Below are 23590 nucleotides of genomic sequence, written 5' to 3'. Positions count from 1 at the left end.
TTAGTGCAACAAATGCTTTAAGGATAAAGGAAAACACTTGAAAAAGAAAAGGAGAGAGAAGAAAATGAAGGTCACACCATGATCAAAATTAAAACGACAGGAAGCAGTAAGAGAAATGGACTACCATCACACCTTTCTCTCCCGCACAGAGCCAGGAGTATCTAATCGATACAGGAGTCATAAACAAATCACTATATTCCCAGACAATGCTGGTGCAGATTCACATGCCATTATTTTGCAGAACCTCAAAGCCACATAAGCATCACCTCCTCCTGTAATCCAGCAGCCTTCAAAACCAAATCCAATTAGTTTATCAATGAACCTCTGCTGTTCCCTACTCTCAGTTTCATGGTTTCAAAAGCACAATTTGAATCACGGAATGGTTAGAGCACTTTAGCAAGAGCATCCAATTTTCTCTCTGGTCAGATAATGATTCAATTCTTTTTTGAATGCGTCAATTTAATCCTCCTCCTCCACAGGCTCTAGCTGCGCAGGGCACCTCCTTACCACTCGTTGCATAAAACAGCTTTCTTCATGTCGCCTTGAGTTCTTCTCATATTGAATCAGCGTTCTCTGCTTCCAAATCCTCTTACTAACGGTTGATCTCTAAGTAATCTGCTCAGACAAGTCATGATTTTGAACACCTCTATTAAATCTACTCTCAACCTTAGAAGTGGCCAAAGAAGGTGAACAGTCTGAACTCTTCCCCGGTTTATTTACGTAATTGAAGATCCTGTACTGGACGTCTCAAATCCTTCTTAAACAGTCAGACCCAAGATTGGGCACAATGCTCTGCTTCTCACTAAATTCAGGTTTAGAAACGTTTAGAGTAAACTTGCTTGCTTTGGTGCAATATGCCTTCAGCTACCAATTTCTGGATCGGATCCCAAATGCCTTACTTACCACATTCGCAACTTGCCCTGTGACTTTAAATAAATTTTGCACATAAACCCCAAAGTCTCTCTGATTCTCCACCACACTTAGAATGGAAATCTTCATTTTATATTTTCAATTCTCATTCTCCCTACCAAAACTGCTGTTTCACATTTCTCTGCATTAAATTTCATCAGCTACCCGTCTGCCCATTCAACCAGCCTTTCTATGCCTTCTAGATATGTTCTCATAGATCACAAAACTTCCAGGTTTCGCAGCACCTGTAACTTTTGAAGTTCTGCCTTTTGTATCCAAGTCTAAGAAATTAATAACCATTTAGAAAAGCAGTGTCCTAATACCAAGCCCACAGCAGCCACCCTTTCCATGACTTCCTCTGGTCTGAACAGCATCTATTCATCACTGTTCTATATTTCCCATCAATCAGTCAATTTTGTACCCCTGCTCCAAATGGCCCTTCTATTCCTTAGTCTTCAACTTTCTTGACAGGTCTTTTACAAAGCAAATTAAAAAGTGTCTTTTAGAACGCATGTATATAACATCAACTGGATTATCATTATCAATATATTCTGAAATGTCAAAAAGAAAATCAAATTAAGTTGTTGTTGACAAAGGACACATTTTGTTAAACCTGTTGTTTTACAGTCATCAGGACGTTCACAAGAGCACCAATGGAAAGGGGAGCTTGCTAAGACTAAGCTGACAATCAATTTAACATTATCAGTACAGCCCAGAGTGTGGCACAAAGATCCACGTGTTAATACACCGGACTCTGTTCTTTGAAGACTAAAAGAATAAGTACACACGCTGTACCAGTTTCAACACTAAATGTGCAATAGCCATTGTCTGTTTCATCCCTCGAGAAAATGTCTTGACCTGGCTAATTCAACCTGACTGGTTTAAATTTAAACAAAGCTTAGCAGTTAATTGTCAGTCGTTGTCCAATTGGCATATTATTCATGGTAACACCTCTACTAAGCAGAGGCCACTTGTCAACCAATGAACAGTCTCTGCATGTACAGCATAAGATGTTGTCCTCTTCTGAATGTGTATTATGCCTGGCAGATATAAAGCTTCAACAAAATGGGTCTTCTTCAGTGATTCTCAATTTCTATATGACAAAAAATTAGTTAAACATGATTTTGCCTGTAACAAATCTGTACTGGGTTTCCTGAATAAATTCCCCAGTGTCAAACTGTCAGTTGATTATCTCAATTATTGTTTTTAATTCTGGGTTTCACATAACTTGAACATAAATTGAATCCTGCACTCAGTCATGAAATTACATGCGAACTTCGCAAACATGTACTTTTTGAACTAAGGCTCAGTGTTTCACTCAAAGGTTGTTAAATAAGGGGGCAATTTTGTTTTTAATAAACTGGGTGCTTTCCTGTGAACAGAACAACCAGAGAATTTTCCCTCTCAGGATTTACCATCACTCTAAGGAAGAAACATTGACAGCTATTCATCTGTTAGTAACATTCAAACGCTGTTCAATGATTATACTGCAGCGATAGGCAGAAGGCCAGATTTATTTGATCCACATAATTTCATATGCCCCATTGTCTTTTATGACACAGTCTGCATTATGAATTCCCCCACATTGTAGAAAACAGGCCTTGCTTGCAATGCTCCTCAAGGATCTAAAATTACAAATCTTCCAGCCAGCAAGTCGTACACAACTGCAGCTTGAGGTGATGATACCTTCATTTCGAAGGGGTATAAGGAAGTGAGAATATCCTGCACTCACACCAAGCAGGAGATGGGTATGGATCTCTAGTGACACAACTGAAATTACAAAACAAGTGTTGTACAGTCTGTTCTCATATAACGCAATAGTTCCATTCCCATGTGATCCCACATTGTAAGAAAATCACATAATAGCAGCACCATTTAAACCAATGGTATTGGAATCGTGTTAGAGCCAATACAGATAAGGAAAGTTCGCATTCTACTAAAAATGGTCTAAATTTTTCAATTGCTTTGTAGCCAATTCACTTGAAGAAAATGCACGTTATAGCAGAACCGACAGAATCCTTCTACCTTCCACCTCATCCCCCTCCCCAATATAATCACGACATGCAACACTTAACGCCATATTCAGATATTCCTTTATTGTGCCGTGATTTCATTTTGTGTAACCTTTCCATTTCAGCCAATTCTTTTGTCCCTAGCAATACCTCACAACATTTTTTTTAAAATTCATGTATGGGATGTGGGTGCCACTGCCAAGGTATATACTTGTTACCCATCCCTAATTGCCCGCGAACTGATTGGTTGTCTGGACTATTTCAGAGGCCAGTCAAGAGGCAACCATATTGCTGAGAATCTAGATCACATGTAGGCCAGATCTAGTATGGCTGGCAGACCTTCTCTCTTGAAGGACATTAGAAACTGTATGAAATTTTACAACAATCAACCGTGGTTGTGTGGCCACTATTAGGTTTTAACTGAAGTCAGTTTTTACAATCAGCCTTTGTTGATTCCAAACTCACTTCCCCAGAACGTTAGTCTGCTGCTCTGGATTGTTAGCCCAATGTCATTATCACTTCATCACCCCTTGCGGTCTGCCTTTTGCCTACAGTTAGTTATATCTGTGGTGATCATGGATTGTAACTGAATATTCAAGGATATTCAACACTTAGGAACAATTGGCAAAAAGGAAATGAGATAGTGTGATTAATAAAGGATGAGAGCAGTATGTTAGTGAGAGGGGATCTGAAATCAGAAGATCAAGACACAGAACTAGTTTGGGTGGAGCTAAAGAAACAGCAAGGGACGGCAAGCATGGTGGGAGCTGTTGAGAGACCATCACAAAGCAGTAGTAACGTAAGGCATGGTATAACTTAGAGGTGCATATCAGAAGGGCAATACATTTATCATGGGTACTGCAATCTACTTTTATACGCTTTAACGCTCATTAGCACTCATACTGTGGAGTATGAATTTCTGCAATGTCTACAAGACAGTTTTCTAGAATAAGAAATGAAACAGAATGAATTATTTTGGATCTAATATTGAACAATGACAAAGGGCTAATTAATAATTTCATTGTAAAGGCCTTTAGGGGAGAGAATTTTACATTTAAGTTTGAAACTAGGGTTGTAAAATTGAATCAAATCAGAGGGCTGTAGAGACTCAGTCATTGACTATGTTCAAGACAGTGATTGACAGATTTCTGGATATTGAAGGCATCAAGTATACTGGATAGTGTGGGGAAAAGAACATTGTGGTAGAATATTGAAGTTGAACAGCACAGCAGGCCCGAGTGGCCAAATGGTCTAGTGCGGTTCCAATTTCATCTATTCCTCGCTCTCAGTCTAACAAAAGGTGCAAGCTTCTGAATCACTGAAAACTGACCAAATTTCAAACCTTCCTGAGAAAGGATTACCTTTACTCATGCTTGCCTTTGATAAATATACAAACAATATTTGACTCAAATTAAGAGGGATAAACAAATAACCTTCCCCACCATGACAAAAACAAAGGCTTGATTTTCTTTGTCAAAGTCTAGGTTATTGCATAGCTGGAGATGAGTAATTTCAATATCTAGAAAAGTTGATGACAACTTTAAATCAAGTATCAAATCTGTTGAAGGGTATTAAGTACTCCAAACAAAGAAAGGAGTTAATTAAAAACCACAAAATATGCTGAGATTATAGGCAGAGTAAGAATGTCGAGCAGTACTTACATGATTTATATATAGGCTTTTCCGCTTCTCTCTGACTGTGAAACATAGAAAAATAAATATTGTTAAAAATCTCAATGAATTTAACAGTTTTAAAAAAAATACTCAATGTTGTAGATTATGGAAATCTGAAATAAAAGCAGAAAGTACTATAGAAACTCAGCAGGTCCTGCAGTATCTGTGGAGGGAGAAAGAGTTAATGTTTTGAGTCCAGTATGACTCTAAATAAAAACTGAAGTAACTGCAGATGCTGTAAATCCGAAACAAAAACAGAACATGCTGGAAAAACTCAGCAGAACTCTTTTCTGATGAAGGGTTACTCGACCCGAAGCGTTAACTGATTTCTCTCCACAGATGCTGCCAAACCTGCTGAGCTTTTCCCAGCAATTTCTGCTTTTGTTTCCAGTATGACCGTTCTTTGGTTACTTGGGTTGGAAACGTTAACGGTTTCTCCCTCCACACATACTGACAGACGTTTCTCCAGCACTTTCTGACTTTACTGCATTTAGCAGGAGATATTCTAAGAAAATTAATATCAAACCAAGGTAAAGGAAATTAGGTGGGATGACCAATGTTTTGGTCAAATAAGGAGGTTTTATGGAAGGTCAGAGGATTGGAGGTCATAGGCACTGTAGCCATTGGCTGTATCATTTGAGAGAGTTAGAAGAGGAGATAAGGGAGGACATGGTGTGAATTATGGTTTTTATCTTTGAAACAAAGTTGAAGGAACCAACTAGTTAATTGTCAAATTAGGCTAATGTTGTCTTTGGCTACATCGGTATGTTAGAACCAATACATTTAAGTCCAAAACATGTTAAATGGTACTTTAAGTAATGCTTTGTCAGTCTCTATAAAAACCTTGAACAAACATCATCACAAAATTTGCTTTGGCAAGTCACAGTTACTCCATTGTATGAAAACTTCTTACACCCATCATTCAGTTTTACTTAAAAAGCCTAGGACAACAAGATATAAAGGATTCATTGTTGCTGCTGTTCATCTTCACTTTCCATTCACTGTTTATTGTAGTAGTTGTACCATGGTACCTTCCTCAGCCAGTTATGATGACACAGAAGTTAACACAATCACAGAAATTTCTCATCATTGTGAAATTATTTTTGAACAGTACATACTAAAAACCATGCATAATTAACATTCCTATTGCACAGCATTGACTCAACTCAATGTCATTTACACATCAATACATATGTATGATGTTTACAGGGTTTTACCAAAAAGGTTAGTAGTTCATTTCTAAAAGTCAATACAATTAACTAAATTGCAGACAAGTTCTGTGAGTATGTGAAGCTCATTTTACCAGAGAAAGGAATACTCAAAAGCTCATCCAAATCTGTTCAGTCGCTACTGGAAATCAGTTAACCTTCCAGTGTCTTCATTATTTGAGTACACTGATGTACCACTTAATTGCACCCATCCAGTACAGAAATAGTTACGGCATCCTTCAGCAGGAAATGTCACTGAGTTTTAGATGGACTTACAAAACAGCATTCATTTCAGCAAAGAATTCTATCGATATAATTGACAAAATCAATAACAACAGAATATCCACAATAATACTGCATGTAAAGACTCTTTGACAGTGACCATGTGTCTTACAGAACCCCATTAAAGAACATGGGAAGAAAAGACTGCTACTTTTTCATCACTGGTTTCCTTGATATGCTACTGTACAGAACCAAACTGGATTTGTGACTACATATATATATATATATATATATATATATAAAGATATTTCTTATGAGTAAAATATACTTTTGAAATAAAAACAAACTATCCTGCCTGGTTCCACACCCAGTAGATTTTTTTTCTTCCATTATAACATCTTCGTGTAATACAACAAATACTATGCACCGACCAACTTTAGTAAATTTCATAGGAACATGGAGAACCATAAAAAAACAAGAAACATTGAAGAATACCTCACACATAAATAGTCATAAAACAACATACAAACAGACAGCATCAGGAAAGGACATAGTAACAGCACCGGAAAATACAACACAACATTCAGATTAGAGAGCAATTTATTGCAGACGATCCAGTGAATTATCATAAATCACATTCCTTCAAAATTTAAACATCCTGCTCATTTAATTCAAACTAATGGATGGCCGAATATGCAATATTATTACATCCTGTTAAAATAACATTTTCAGGAAGTTGATGTAGGAATCAAGAATGTATTTTCTAAAAGCAACAGACTTGTCTAAGGATGTTGTTTTACAGCTTAAGAGTGTTTTCAATGAGGTTGAGTTCTAGTCAAAGTAAACTATGCTGCTTTAATATTTTTACTCACTTGGGCTTTCAAATCTATACACTCAGCAAGAAAGCAAGTGAGCATCAACTTCACAGCACAGTGGCTCAGTGGTGGGGTGGCATGGTGGCTCAGTGGTTAGCAATGCTATCTCACAGCGCCAGGAATCCAGGTTCGATTCCAGCCTCTGGCGGCTGTCTGTGTGGAGTTTGCACATACTCCCTGTGTCGGCGTTGGCATAGGTTTCCTCTGGGTGTTCCAGTTTCCTCCCACAGTCCAAAGACGTGCAGGCCAGGTGAACTGGCCATGCTAAATTGCCCAGTGTTAGGTGCATTAGTCAGAGGGAAATGGTTCTGGGTGGGTTACTCTTCGGAGGGTCAATGGGACTTGTTGGACCAAAGGGTCTGTTTCCACACTGTAGGGAATCTAATCTAATCTTCACGGTCTTCCACAAATTTAATCAGTGGAAGGGGTGATGATGATTTTGTGGTAAGGTCACTGGACTAACGATCCAGAATCACAGGCTAATATTCTGGGACACATGTTCAAATTCCTCCATAGAACACAGCAAAATCTGAATTCGATTTTAAAACATAGAGTCACAAAGATGTGCAGCACAGAAACAGAATCTCCAGCTCGTCCAAGCCAACCAGATATCCGAATTAAATCTATTCCCATTTGCCAGCATTTGGCCTATATTCCTCTAAATGCTTCCTATTCATTTCCAGCCTCCTCCACTTCCTCTGGCAGTTCATTCCATACATGCACCACCGTCTGCATGAAAAGGTTGCTCCTTAGGTCCATTTTGTCTTTCCCCTCTCACTTTAAAACGATGCCCTCAGGTTTTGGACTCCCCGACCCAGGGAAAAGACCTTGTCAATGTATCCTCTCCATGCCCCTCATGATTTTGTAAACCTCTGTTAGATCACCCCTCAGCCTCCAATGCTCCAGGGAAAACATCCCCAGCCTATATGGTAGCTCAGTGGTTAGCACTGCTGCCTCACAGCGCCAGGGTCCCAGATTAGATTCCAGCCTCGGGTGACTGTGTGTGGAGTTTGCACATTCTCCCAGTGTCTGCGTGGGATTCCTCCAGGTGCTCCAGTTTCCTCCCACAGTCCAAAGATGTGCAAGTCAGGTGAATTGATCATGCTAAATTGCCCATAGTGCTATTAGTTGTTAGTGTGTATTAGTTAGAGGGAAATGGGTTTGGATGGGTTACTCTTTGGAGGGTCGGTGTGGACTTGTTGGGCCGAAGGGCCTGTTTCCACACTGTAGGGAATCTAATCTAATCTATTCAGCATTTCCCCATCGTTCAAAACCTTGAACCCTGGCAACATCCTTGTAAATCTTTTCTGAACCTTACAACATCCGTCCTATAGGATGGAGAACAGAACTGCATGCAGTGTTCCAAAAGGGGCATAATTAATGTCCTGTACAGCCACAACATGACCTCCCAACAATGCTCTGAACAATAAAGGCTAGCATACCAAATGCGTTCTTCACTATTCTATCTACCTGTGACTCGACTTTCAAGGAGCTATGAACCTGCACTCCAAGGTCTCTTTGTTCAGCAACACTTCGCAGGTCCTTACCAGTAAGTGTATAAGTCCTGCCCTGATTTGCCTTTCCAAAATGCATCTGGAATAAAAAGCTGTTGACCATGGAACCACTGTCAACTGTAGTGTTCCAGATAGGTTTTACACATATCCTCTGGGGAAGGAAATCTGCCATCCTTAACTAGTCTGGTCATGTGACTCAGACTCACAGCAATGTGGCTGATCCATAACTGTCCCCAGAGCAATTAGGGATGGCCAATAAGCATTGGTCTAGTTAGTGATGACAAGTTTCCATGAATGATTAAAATAAAAAGTTTGTTTGCAACTGGGACAGAGGTAAAACAATACACCTCTACTTACTGCATTGTGGATACCGAATTGAATGCTGCACTAATATGTTCGCTTTCGGCTGAGATATGACCATTGACCAATCGCATTCACCTCCTACCTGTATCTACCTATCGCCATACCACCCACCACCACCCACAGACCTGCTGTGCTTTTTCTAGGTCCACATGTTATCAACACTAAAATTTATCTTCAAAGTTCCTGAATTAGCTGAAAGAGCTGTATAACTGCATATCTTTTTCCTCCCTGCTCCAATCTGAGCTTTTCAAATCCATCTCATGGAGCTACAATTGTGTTCTTGTACCCTTCTCCGTTCCAAGTGGTCGTCCCAGTCGCAATTCTCAACTTGACCACTAGATGGTGAATGTGGGCAGCAGTGATGTTCTGACTTAAAAGGAAAAGAAAGCTCCTTTGGAGGCAGACACTGATGATGGAGCAAAAAGGTGATATCTAAGAAGCTTCTATCATGGACATTTAAAACAATCTAGTCAAAACAGAACAGTCAAAAGCAGAAAGTGAGGCTATAAAGTTCGTAGAATACCTGTAGCGTTCATGGTTTGATCGTATGATGTTTGATTATGGTAGTTGTTTCTCTGATCTGTTTAGCTGTATTGCTAAAGTCTGTCGGTACAGCTGGAGAGCTAAGAAAATAGGGAAGTCTCTAGACAGACATTGGTGCCATCGCTGTGTGTCTGGGACAGGACATTAATGCCCCTTTCATTGCTCTACTTCCACTCTATACTGCCTTATTGATTGCTTTATTTCAAAATGTTCATGATCTTCAGTGGAAGAAATTCCACATTCACATACTCCAGCTAGAAAAGATCTCGTAGATTTTCAACATATCTCCCTTGCTAAAAACAATACGTTGGCTAAAGTTCTGAGATCATGTCTTACTGGTTTGTTGCCTTATAGTCAGCATCATACAAACATGTTATTGACCCTCGCTATCAAAGATAGCTGATGCTCTTTGTGTAGAAATATACAATTCATCTGTAATAAACTTGACTTGTTTTTAAACCACATTTTGGAAACAATTTGATGTAACACAAAGCTCGTTATGTTGATTTGTATTTTGTTCATGGTCAAGAACAGAATTCAGAATTTTTTTTAATGTGCAGTGATTGCCCCGCCCCGATGATACCACGTCAGTGAATGCACCCTCACCCTTACATTGACAACAAATGCAGACAAGGAAGACAGACCCAGGCTTTTTCTGAGATCATATATGCAGACAAATCCTGTAAGTTCTAAGGTGCTTTAATGCCGCTAAACCTTTTGTAGATTTAGAATTAATAATATCTCTGAATTACTCCACGATAGATCAGACTTTATGGATATACAGCAAACAAATATTTTTTATATACATCGAATCCCTACAGTGTGGAAACAGGCCCTTCATCCCAACAAGTCCACACCAAATGTGGGCGGCACAGTGGCACAGTGGTTAGCACTGCTGCCTCACAGCGCCTGAGACCCGGGTTCAATTCCCACCTCAGGCGACTCTCTGTGTGGAGTTTGCACATTCTCCCCGTGTCTGCGTGGGTTTTCTCCGGGTGCTCCGGTTTCCTCCCACAATCCAAAAATGTGCAGGTTAGGTGAATTGGCCATGCTAAATTGCCTGTAGTGTTAGGTGAAGGAGTAAGTGTAGGCGAATGGGTCTGGGTGGGTTACACTTCGGCGGGTCGGTGTGGACTTGTTGGGCCGAAGGGCCTGTTTCCACACTGTAATCAATCTAATCTAATCTAATCTAAACCCTCCAAAGGGTATCCCACCCAGATCAATTCCACTACCCTATTACCATACAAGAAAATTGACTACAAGGACGGCTGAGGAAAGTTTAACGTCACCAGTTCAAGAGCATTTATTTTGTGCCTGCGAGATTCTCTCATTATGGGAGTGATGGATTTCAGGGTTCAAGATCTTTCTCACTACAGAGATGGACAGACTTGATATGGAGAGACTCAGTCATGCAGTGGCAACGTCGCTGGATTAATTATCCAGTATTCGGGGGACGTGGGTTTGAATCTCACCATGGCAAATGGTGGAATCTGAATTCAAATAAAAAAATTCTGGAATAAAAAACTAGGCTAACAGCAACCTTGTAACCACTGTTAATGCTTATAAAATCCCATGTGATTCACTAATGTCTTTTAGGGAGGGGAACCTGCCAACCTTGCCTGGTCTGACTACGTGACTCCAGGACCACAGCAATATGGTTGACTCTTAAGTGCCCTCTGGGCAATTAGAGATGAGCAATAAATGCTGGCCAAATCGCACAAATGAACAAAAGACCAGTGATGGAATATTGTCTGCATCTAATGCGTACATGCCTCCCTACTGTTGAAAAGGTTTCAGCAAGAATTTTGTACCAGAACAGACACAAGAAAACCCCTTACCCATGTTAAGAACAAAACCAGACTTTAGTCAGAAGAGGCTTCAAGATGAACATACATGGACAGCGATTATGAGAATATATTTCATTTCTTCAATTCCTTCGTAACATGTGGGTGTCACTGGGCAGGCTCGCATTTATTATCCATCTCTTATGGCCCAAATGGCAGTTAAGAGTCAACCATATTTCTGTGGGTCTGGAGTGCTGTAGGCCAGACTAGGCAAGGATGGCAGTTTCCTTTCTGAAAGAACATTAGTGAACTAAATGGGTTTGTCCAACAATCGATAATGGTTTCTAATTCCAGATATTTATTCAATTTAAATTCTACTGTGGCGGGATTCAAACCTGGGTCGCCCTAACATTATCAGGGTCTCTGGATTAATACTCTAGTGATAATCATCACCGCCTGTAACAATACTTTTTCTTTGATGCTGATCATCTACCTCATCAATTCGATCACACAAAAGCACAGCATCAGATTCATAGATCTAATTGTCGGTCAAAGAAATGGTAGCTCAGTGGTTAGCACGGCTGCCTCACAGCACCAGGGTCCCAGGTTTGATTCCAGCCTCGGGCGTCTGTCTGTGTGGAGTTTGCACATTCTCCCCATGTCTGCATGGGTTTCCTCTGGGTGCTCAGGTTTCCTCCCACAGTCCAAAGATGTGCAGGCCAGGTGAATTGGCCATGCTAAATTGTCCATAGTGTTAGGTGCATTAGTCAGAGGGAAATGGGTCTGCGTGGGATACTCTTTGGTGGGTCGGTGTGGACTGGTTGTGGCGAAGGGCCTGTTTCCACTCTGTATGGAATCTAATCTTAAGAGACGTTTATAACTCAAAGATCATTTCAGCACTTGTCTGTTTTCTCTGAAAAAATGTCTTGATCTACATATGCTTATTATCTAAGGTGACTGAATTGAAAATAATGTCTTTAGTTAGAGGGGGAGATGATGCGCATTGCTGCAATTTAGCGTCAGTGATGGAGGGTGTGGTTCATGGTGCCAATCAAATGGACTGCTTTGTCCTGGTTAGTGTCAAGCTTCTGGAGTGTTGTTGGAGCTGCACACATCCAGCCAAGTGGGGAGTATTTCACCACACTCCTGACTCATGCCTTGCAGTCAGTGGATAGTCAGGAAGTAAGTTACTCTATGCAAGATTCCTCTGACCTGGTCGTGCAGCCACAGTACTTATTGTTTAATGGTTTAACTGATCTGTGTAAGATTAGATTAAGTAATGATCGATGTCACTGTTCTTGATTATGGTGGAGCTAGAGAGTGAAGATGATGGAGAAATTTCTCAACTCTGGTTCAAACTGTGCATGTTCAAAATCTTGCAAGCTGTGAGATGCTATAAAGTAATGTAAATAAACTTGTTATAGGTACAGAACTAACGTTATCTCTGCATTGCTTTGAGATAAATCAGACATCAAAAATAGATAGTAGCTAGCAAATACAACAATGATATCAATCTCTTTGGATTCCACCAAGACTGCTCAGCTCCTGGCCTCATTACAGTATTTACCCAAACATGGACAAACCAGCTGAGCTCCAGAAGTGAGGTGAGGGAAGACATCAAGGCAGTATTTAACCAAGTATGGCATCGATGAACTGGAGAGGAAAATCTTTCAATAGTGGGAGTCATACCTCGCCGCAAAGTAAATCATTATGAAAAATTCTAGGTCAAGGAATAAAGGGGACAGTAGCAAGTGGATACAAAATCAGCTGTGTGATTGAAAAGACAGCAATGGGGTTAATGGATATTTTTCAGGCTAAAGAAAGATTTGCAGTTCTTCGGGGGTTGGTACCAGGACTCTTGCTTTTCCTGTTAGATATTAATGATCTCGTGTGCCAGGTCAATTCCAAAGTTTAAAACTTTGCAGCTAACACAAAGCAGAAGAATTATAAACTGTCGAGGATCACAGTACAGAACTCCTAAAGACACATTGAAGTGGAGGGATAGGTGGCAGATAGGATTCAATGTACAGAAGCGAGGTAAAAGATTTTGGTAGGAAGAATATCCAAAGACCATATAAAATAAGGGATACAATTTGAAAGGGAAGTGCAGGAGCAGAGAGAATTGGGCGTATATGTGCAGGGATCATCAAAGGCGAGGCAGAACTCATTGAAACAGCAATTCATAAAATTGATACAGTATTTTCAGCTTTAGTAATAGAGGCATAGAGAACAAGAGCAAAGAGTTAAAGTTCAACTGAAGTACTGTGTACAGTTTTGAGTGCCACTTCATAGGAAGGATTTCTTTATTTATACATTCACTCACAGGATGTGGCCATCACAGGATGAGCCAGCATTTATTCCCATCTCCTGCTGCCATTGAGCAAGTGGTGGAGTGAGTTATCTTCTTGTTCATTCAATGTTACGCACACCCACGATGCTGTTAGCGAGGAGTTCCAGGATTCTGACCCTGTAACAGTGACATACAGTACTTCCAAATCTGGAATTTGCTGGTGCTAGTTTTCCTATGTATCTTGTTTCTTCTAAATACTGACAGTTTAGATTTGGAAGGTGCAAAGGAGAATCGCTGCATTGCATCTTGTAGATGATGCACATTCCTGCAATTTAGCGTCAGTGATGGAGGGTGTGGTTCATGGTGCCAATCAAATGGACTGCTTTGTCCTGGTTAGTGTCAAGCTTCTTTAGTGTTGTTGGAGCTGCACACATCCAGCCAAGTGGGGAGTATTTCACCACACTCCTGACTCATACCTTGCAGTCAGTGGATAGTCAGGAAGTAAGTTACTCTGTGCAAGATTCCTCTGACCTGGTCGTGCAGCCACAGTACTTAAATGAGTGGTCCAGTTCAGTTTCTGGTCAATGGTAACCCCTAGGATGTTGACTGTGGGAGATTCAATTATGGTGATGTGATTGAATGTTCAAGGTTGGTGGTTAGGTTGTCTCTTATTGGAAATGGTCATTGCCTGGCACTTGCGTGGAATAAATGTTTTTCACTACTTGTCAGCCTAAGTCAAGATCTTACTGGATCTGAACAAGGACTGCTTCAATATCTAAGGGTTCATGACTGGTGCTGAACACTGTGCAATCAGTGAATATCTCTACTTCGGACCTAATGGTGGAGGGATGGTAATTAATTAAGCAAACTGAAGATATTGGGCATTGGGTACTACCCTGAGGAATACGTGCAGAGATGCCCTGGAGCTGGTTGACTGACCTCCAACAATCACAACAATCCTTCTTGGTGTCAGATATACCAGCGGATTCCCCTGATTCCCATTGCCTCCAGTTTTGCTAAGGCTCTTTAATGCCAAACTTGGTCAAAAGCAGCCTTGATGTCACTCTTAGCTCACCTCCAGAATTCAGCTCTTCTGTCCATGTTTGCACCAAGGATGCTATGAGGTGAAGGGCTGAGTGGCCCTGGCGGAAGCCAATCTGTCAATGAACAGGTTATTGCTGAGCACTGAGCATGACAGCACAGTTGAGGACATCCTCCATCGCTTTACTGATGATTGACAGTAGACTGATGGGGCTGTAATGGGCTGGGTTGGATTTGGAGAAGGTGAGGACTGTAGATGCTGGAGATCAGAGTCAAAAAGTGTGGTGCTAGAAAAGCGCAGCAGGTCAGGCAGCATCTGAGGAGCAGGAGAATTGATACTTTGAGCATAAGCTGTTCATCAGGTAGATGCCAATGTTGTTACTGTACTCGAGGGGAGCGGCAAGTTCAGAAACACAACTCTTCAGTGCTATTGCAAGATGGTGTCAGGGCTCATAACCTTTGCGGTATCCAATGCATCCAACTGTTTATTGATTTTCCATGAAGTGAATTAAATTGGCTAAGGTCTAGCATCTGTGATACTGTACAACTCTGGAAGAGACCGAGATGGTTTGGCATTTGACACTGCTGGATGAGGACTGCTACAAATGCTTCAGCCTCATCTTTTGCACTGATGTGCTGGGCCCCCTATTATTGAGGATGGGGATGTTTAAGAGCCTCCTCCTCCAGTGAGTTGTTCAATTCTTCACCAACATTAATGACTAGATGTGGCAGGACTGCAGAACTTGTATCTGATTGTGAAATAGTTTAGCTCTGTCTATCACTTGTTGCTTATGTTGTTTGGCACACAAATAGTCCTATTTGGAAGCTTCACCTGGTTGACACCTCACTTTTACATATGTCTGCTGTTGCACCTGGTCTGTCCTCCAGCTATTTCCATTAAACCAAGATAGATTCTGACTCGATGGTAATGGTAGGGTGGGGGCAGGCCAGGATGTTGCAGATTGTGTATAGAGTACTTAGCACCTGATCCACACCCAGTACAAAGTTAAAAATCACACAAGGTAATAGTCCAACTGGTTTATATGGAAGCAATAGCTTTCGGAGCGCTGCTCCTTCATCAGGTGGTTATGGAGAATCTCCTGTTGGACTATAACCTGGCGTTGTGTGATTTTTAACATTGTACGAAGGAACAAGAAGGTGGTTAACAAAAGAAACAAATGTGAGGTGAGGAAAAAACAAACTTATTCACTCAGCTAGCAGTTATGGTACGGAATGCACTGTCTGGTGGTGGAGTCAGGTTAAATCGAGGCATGCAAGATGATTATCACGATAGAAATAATGTGTAAGGGTACGGGGACAAAGGAGATTGGCTGGAGGTATTGATGCTCTTTTGAAGAGGTATGCAGGCATGATGTGCCATGTGGTCTTCTTCCATGCTGGAACACTGCCTAATTCCATGGCTGTTGGAAGTCAATCATCTCAGCTCTGGGATATCTCTGCAGCAGTTCAACAGAGGAGCATCCCAGGTCCCAACCATCATGATGTCATAAATGTGAATGTTCTCTAATAATTGCACAATGCTCAGCAACATTCTTCCCTCCTCAGATAATGAAGTATTCCATGTCCATGTCCAACAAAACCTGGACAACACCTAGGCTTGGACTGATAACTGGTTAGTAAGACTTGCACCACATAAGATCATCTTCAATAAGAGAGAATCTAAGCATCACGTTTTGACATTCGCTGGCATTACTACTGCTGAATCCCCCACTATCAACATCCTGTGGTCATCATTGACCAGAAACACAATTTGACTTGCCACATAAATACTGTGACTACAAGAGCATGTCAGAGGCCAGGAAGTCTACAGCAGATAACTCACCTCCTGACTCCCCAAAGCCTGTCCACCATCTACAAGGTACAAGTCAGGAGTGTGATGAATATTTTCCACTTATTGGAGGAGTCAGCTCTAACAGTACTCAAGAAGCTCGTCACTGTCCATGTAATTGATTGGGACTCCATCCACCATCTTCAACATTCACTTCCTTCGCCACTGATGCACAGTGGCAACAGTGTACACCATCTATTTTACTCGAGTAACTCACTAAGACACCTTGGACAGCACCTTTCAAACTATCAACGTCCACCACCTAATAGGGCACCAGATACATGGCAACACCAGAACCTACAAGCTCCCATCCAAGCCACACACCATCCTGATTTGAAACTACATCACCATTCCTTCACCATCACTGGAGCAAATATCATGGACCTTGCTTCTTAATAACAGCACTGTCGGTCTCCTATCCCCCAATGTCTACAGCAGTTCAAGTATCATTCTCTCCCGAGCAATAGGGAGAGACATTATTGCTGACCTAACAAGTGACACCCATGTCCTGTGCTGAATTTTAAGAAATACATAACACTTGTCTATGTGTTTAATTAAAATTGGTACGTTTAGCACATGGACAATTAGATACATTCACTACTCAAATGCTCTACAGGTAATATGCCTTTTGTAAGCCTTTACAGATAATTGTTTGCATTTTTTATTTGATTCAGGAGAGTAAATTTGTTATTCATACAAACATAACCTTCTCAGCCATTTTTAGAAACTCACCATCTATTTAATGAACTGTACATCCCAGAACTCTATTGCTAATACGTTAGAGACCTTTCAAATGCTATGACTACGAACAATAATCTTCCATCATTTGCATATCTTTGCATCACAAATGAGTTACTGTTGAGCTCCCTTAAGCAAAATAATAAGCTTGTTCTTTTAATTTTTTCTTATTACTAAGATAGGCTGCATTTCTTCTTATCCATCTGATAGTAATGCAGTCCTTATAAAACAGTAACTTTTAAGTACATCATCGTACTACATCAGATGTAACTATAAAAGGCATTAGGTGAGTGAGAATGTTGGAAAAAGATTGCTCAATATCTCATGCTACTCCAGTGTTGGAATATAATTTATATTTATATGGTGCCATTAATGTTGTGAAACATCCCCAAGCATTTTGCAGGAGGAGTATCAAACAACATCTGACATTTAGCCACGCAAGGATAAATTAGAACAAATGGACAAGAGCTTCATGAAAGAGCTTGGCAGACCCAAACCAAGTGAATGTTGCAGCTGCAAAACAAGCACAAACTGTAATGGCTTTAAAAAGGTCTTGTACTCTTGTGTATGGTGGAGTTGAAGCCTTTTTCTAAATTCACAAATGAGGTCAAAAGGGACAACCACAGAGAAGAACTTGGGACAAAAATGAAAAACCACCTCTCCAGCTTTGTCCATGTTGGTTCACAGTTCAGCAACTGCTAATAGTTCACTTCTCTGTCAGTGATTCCTCAGATGGGTAAATATAAATGCAGCTAATATGGCCTTTTGGCAGGTTCAGCTCACTCACACACGTCAAAAATCTGTTTTGGTGCACCATGTAGCAGATTAATAGAGTCATACAGCACGGAAACAGACACTTCGATCCAACCAGTCCATCCCAAACGAAACTTGTCCCACCTGCTTTCTCCTGCCCATATTCCTACAAACCTTTCCTATTCATGTACTTATCAGAGTGTCTTTTAAACATTGTAATTGTACCCACATCCACCACTTCCTCAGGAAGTTCATTCCACAGGCAAACTTCCCTCTCTGTGAAAGAAAATGTGTCCCCTAGTCTTAAAAATCCTCATCCTAAGGAAAAGACACCTACCATTAAAAACCAAAAGAACTGCGGATGCTGTAAATCAGAAGCAAAAACAGAAGTTGCTGGAAAAGCTCAGTACGTCTGGCTGCATCCATGAAGAGAAATCAAGGTTAACGCTTCAGCTCTGGTGACCCTTCCTCACAAGTTCTGAGGAAAGATCACCCAACTCGAAACGTTAACCTTGATTTCTCTTCACAGACGCTGCCTGGTGTGCTGAGCTTTCCCAGCAATTCTTGTTTTTGTTTCACACCAACCATTAACCTTATTTTGTCATGGAAATGAGTATGATGGTCAAGTATCGGCACATGCAAGTTTCTGTCCATCTGTTGTTGGTTGCTCTAATGCTTTAGAATCCATCCGGCAGAAGAATATTGATGTAAATTGTCAACAAAATACCTGTTCCCACTGAATAATATTGCATTAAACCCCTTTCAGTTGAAAAACATTTCAGCTTATAGATCGTAGGCCCAGAATGCAGAAAATTATCAAGCAAAGGCCAGATGAACTCTCTCATCATGTTCACATTGTTAATATTCCAATTTCATCCAGTTCCTTTTAAAACCATTTTTATTGAGCTAAGTAATAAAAATTCAATGTGGGTTTACTCCAAGGACTGTACCTGTTGAGCTTTACTCAAAGAATTCAAGTTTACTTTAGACTGAACCAGGAGGAGAAAGTGAGGTCTGCAGATGCTGGAGATCAAAGTTGAAACTTTATTGCTGGAACAGCACAGCAGGTCAGGCAGCATCCAGGGAACAGGAGATTCGACGTTTCGGGCACAGGCCCTTCTTCAGGAATTCCTGAAGAAGGGCCTGTGCCCGAAATGTCGAATCTCCTGTTCCCTGGATGCTGCCTGACCTGCTGTGCTGTTCCAGCAATAAAGTTTCAATTTAGACTGAACCACAAGATGTCCATAAGGTTATCATTAAACTCAACTTTCTAAATGTCTGCAGCGAGCGAATTTCTGGTACATTTTGTTAAATGTAGCAATTACAAGGATAAAGTTATGAAATCAGCATAAGTATGTTTCAAAAACCAAACGACAGGTAACCAATATTTCTTCTACAACTCTCAAGCATCAAAACATTAATAAATCTGTAACCACACTACTTTATCCTAAACTTTCTAAAAAAAAACTCAGAAGCTTTCTAGACACTTTGGATGAGGCTAGCCTTCCTGTAAAGCAAAGAATAGCAACAGTAATCATTGGGAGTTGCCAAACAGTTCTTTTACTGTACTTGTCATAAAATCATTAAGAATTCAGTAGAATTACACTTAGGATAGCATTGCATGAAAAAGCACTGAGCTATACAAACTAGAAGGGCCTAAAGATACACACATAGGGAGGGTCGGGCAAATTCAGCCAATCTGAAACTATGAGAGTACGAGAAATGAACTCTGCATCTCTTGATACCTTGTCAATAACAAATTGACTTTTAAAAAGCCTCCTAAATGTGAACCTTTTCATTAATTTCTAATGGGTCCAAGATGCACATACACCAAGATCATTAAGCATCTTTAGCCAAATGCTTTCTAGCAAATAGAATAGCATTTGTTACCACAATACTCAATCTCCTACCAACTCAAAAGCTTCGACAATTTATTTCACTCAGATGATTAGACAGAAAGAAACACTTTTAGTTTTTAATGACACTTGAGTGCCATGTATTATTTATATTAATAAAATCTATTCCATTTAACCTTTATTAAAGGTTTTTCTCTGCACTAATTTTTATCAAAGCCTGATTTGTCAAACAAAATTACAATACAATTACAAATGTATTACAATTTTACTCCAGTTTCCGCATATCTGCTTTACAAACACCGATCCACTGTTTATTCACCTGTTAATCATCTGTAAAAGTCACCATAGTCCTATGGGAGGGTTGGTGTGGACTTGTTGGGCCGAAAGGCCTGTTTCCACACTATACGGATTCTAATTCTAATTCTATGGACCATAGGGCTGATCTATCATTACAGAGAGGCAATTAGTAGTGGTTTAACCTGAGAACACAACACTTCAGTTGAGGGGAGAGTTCAGAAGGAGAGTCCTTCATGGTAACCTCAACTAGTGCAGAAACTGAACTCATGCTGCTGGTATTACTCTGCATTGCAAACAAGACAACCAGTGAACTCAACTAAACAGTCTCCTTACAAGCAATTCACTCTAAGTTCTTGAAGCTGTGCTATTATTGAAAATATAAAATAGCACCTCCCGAAATCCATTAGCTGGGAACATCACACTTTTTCCACCTGTTAACTCTTAGTCAACTGAACAAACACATATGTCACTCTTGCAAGGAACAGGTGCTCCATCTATTTTTTCAAAAATCCATGGGATGTTAATATTGCTGGCTAATTAAAATCAACTATCCAAATCTTGTGGCCTGATTTGCACTGCTTCTCATTAACTTCATTAAGGATTGCATCTTGTCTTTGGCCCTTATAGGATATTTTTCGAAATTTGTTGCATTTATTCATGAATGCCTCCAATGAAAGGTAAGTCCTGTCATTACAAGCAGACCCTTTAATGATGTGAAATGTATTCACAAACACCATTCCCCTTCTCAGCCTCCATTCCCTCAAATTTGGAATTTGAGCTGTGACATCATCAGCTCATTCTCTCAACAACTTTGTACGCAAAACTATTTGGAGTTGAAGGCCATAGGGAAAATCTATTTAACAGCAGGCATCTTTATCACATCGCTATAACAAAATTGTCAGAACACAAGAAATAGGAGCCATGATCTTGTCGAATGGCGTGGCCCCTCAAGCCTGCCACGCCATTCGACAAGATCATGGCTCACACAGGGAGAATGTGCAAACTACACACAGACAATCATCAGAAGTTGGAATCGAACCCGGGTCCCTGGCAGCCTGAGGCACTGTGCCATACACACTGCTGCAACTGAGCATCGGTGATGGAGGGAGTGGACGCTGATGGATGCAGCGCCAATCAAGCGGACTGCTTTGGCCTGAATTGCATCAAGCCTCTTGAGTGTTTTTGAGGCTGCACTCATACAGGCAAGTCAGGAGTATTCCAACACACTCCTTGAGTTGTGCTTTGTCAATGGTGGACAGGCTTTGGGAAATCAGGAGGTGTGTTACTCACCCGCTATATTCCTAGCCTCTAACCGGGTCTTGTAGCCACTGCGTTTATGTGGTGAGTCCAACTGAGTTTCTGGTAAATGATAGCCTCCCCAGGATTTTGATAATGGAGGGATTCAGTGATGGTAACACCATGGAATGTCAAGGGGCAGTGGTTAGATTGTCTTTTTTTGGTGATGATCATGGCCTGCCATTTGCAAGGGGTGAATAGAATATAGAACATAACAGCACAGTACAGGTTCTTCGGCCCTCGATGTCGCACTGACCCGTGGAACCAATCTGAAGCCTATCCATCCTACGGTATACCATTTTCATCCATATGTTTATCCAACCAACATTTAAATGCCCTTAAAAGTTGGCGAGTCTACTATTGTTCCACACCCCTATCACTCTCTGAGCAAAGAAACTACCTCTGACGGTCTGTCCTATATCTATCACCTCTCTATTTAAAGCTATATCCCTTCTTACTCGGAAAAAGGTTCTCACTGTCTACCCTGTCTAACCCTCTGATTATCTTATATGTCTCTAGGGACATATAAGTGTCATTAGGGACATTTAAGCGATTGCTGGACAGGAACATGGAGAGCAGTGAGTTGAGGGGTGCGTAAGTTAAGTTATTATATTTTACATTAGGATTAAGCCTCGGCACAACATTGTGGGCCAAAGGGCCTGTTCTGTGCTGTACTTTTCTATGTTCTATGTCTCAATTAAGTCATCTCTCAATCTTCTTCATCTAATGAAAACAGCCTCAAGTCCCTCAGCCTTTCCTCATATAACCTTCCCTCCATACCAGGCAACATCCTTGCAATTCTCCTCTGAATCCTTTCCAAAGTTTCTGCATCCTTCCTCTAATGCAGTGACCAGAACTGTACGCAATACTCCAAATGCAGTCGCATCAAAGTTTCATACAGCTGCAGCATGACCTCATGATTCTGAAACTCAATCTGTCTATCAATAAAAGCTAACACACTGGATGCCTTCTTAACAACCTGATCAACCTCGTTAGCAACTTTCCGGGATCCATGTACATGGACACCAAAATCTCTCTGCTCCTCAACACTAAAATAGTTTTACAATAGTGACGGGAAAGGATAGACCAGACCTAAAAGTTGAAGTTCTAAATTGGAGAAAAATCTACGATTTGAATCTACGAGCTTTGATTATCAACTCTTGCTAGTTGAGAAAATTACATCGGGTCGTTAGTCATCCTCTCTTCTTTAACCAAACAAGACTTTTTTTTATTCTGAATTGGCGCCAAAACCGCTCAGCACTAAAGTAATGAGCGCCAAAACAGTTTAGAGCCAAAACAGCGGGCCAAATGATCGGTGCCAAAACGTACCCGACCCACTGACCAGATATCCCAACCCAACAGAGTCCCATCTACCAGCACCCGGCCCATATCCCTCCAAACCCTTCCTATTCATATACCCATTCAAATGCTTCTTAAACGTTGCAATTGTACCAGCCTCCACCACTTCCTCTGGCAGCTCATTCCATACATGTACCACCCTCTGTGTGAAAAAGTTGCCCCTTAGGTCTCTTTTATATCTTTCCCCTCTCACCCTAAACCTATGCCCTCTAGTTCTGGACTCCCCCACCCCAGGGAAAAGACTTTGTCTATTTACCCTATCCATGCCCCTCATAATTTTGTAAACCTCTATAACAGACCTGGGCATTTTATGGCCCGCGGGCCATATCCGGCCCTTTAGTCGTTCCTGTCTGGCCCGCATGATGTCAATCTTGAATTTGAACATAAATGAAAAAGTATTTACACCATGCACGTAATACAACTGTGTTGCTTTTGTTTTGAAAAGGATGCTTTTTTTATTTACGTATGGACGCACATGTGCGTGTACGTGCATGCGTGAACAGCTAAAAGTGACGCTTGCTGGCTCGCCCTCAAAATGTCAGCTCATGCCAAGTTAAGTTATGTCATATCCCACAAAATCACCAGAAACAGTAAACCATTTTCTGATGGAGAGTTTATTAAGGAGTGCTTGTTGGACTCTGCAGAACTAATATGCAGAAAAAAGGAGGCATTTCAGAACGTGCCCCTCTCCCGATGCACTCTAACGAGAAGGATTGGGGACATCGCGAGAAATCTGGAGCTTCAGCTAGAGCACAGAGCAGGTAAAAACAATGACTGCAGATGCTGGAAACCAGATTCTGGATCAGTGGTGCTGGAAGAGCACAGCAATTCAGGCAGCATCCGACGAGCAGCAAAATCGACGTTTCGGGCAAAAGCCCTTCATCAGGAATAAAGGCAGAGAGCCTGAAGCGTGGAGAGATAAGTTAGAGGAGGGTGGGGGTGGGGAGAAAGTAGCATAGAGTACAATAGGTGACCTGGGAGTTGCAGTGGGAGAGGGACTCCCTGAGA

General features: G+C 41.0%; 1 protein-coding gene across 2 annotated transcripts in view; it reads right to left on the bottom strand.

The window, feature by feature from the left end:
- The window catches only part of ccny (cyclin Y), a 234405-nt gene that overhangs the window by 35105 nt on the left and 175710 nt on the right, over positions 1-23590 (bottom strand). For both annotated transcript variants that reach the window (XM_043690643.1, XM_043690644.1), the window contains exon 3: positions 4583-4617. In XM_043690643.1, the coding sequence (XP_043546578.1) occupies positions 4583-4617 (35 nt within the window). The remainder of the gene's footprint in view (positions 1-4582; positions 4618-23590) is intronic.

The sequence above is a fragment of the Chiloscyllium plagiosum genome, chromosome 5 (genome assembly GCF_004010195.1).
Source record: "Chiloscyllium plagiosum isolate BGI_BamShark_2017 chromosome 5, ASM401019v2, whole genome shotgun sequence".
Lineage (NCBI taxonomy): Eukaryota > Metazoa > Chordata > Chondrichthyes > Orectolobiformes > Hemiscylliidae > Chiloscyllium > Chiloscyllium plagiosum.
Note: the sequence above shows the minus strand (reverse complement) of the source record. Positions and strands in the feature narration are given on the sequence as shown.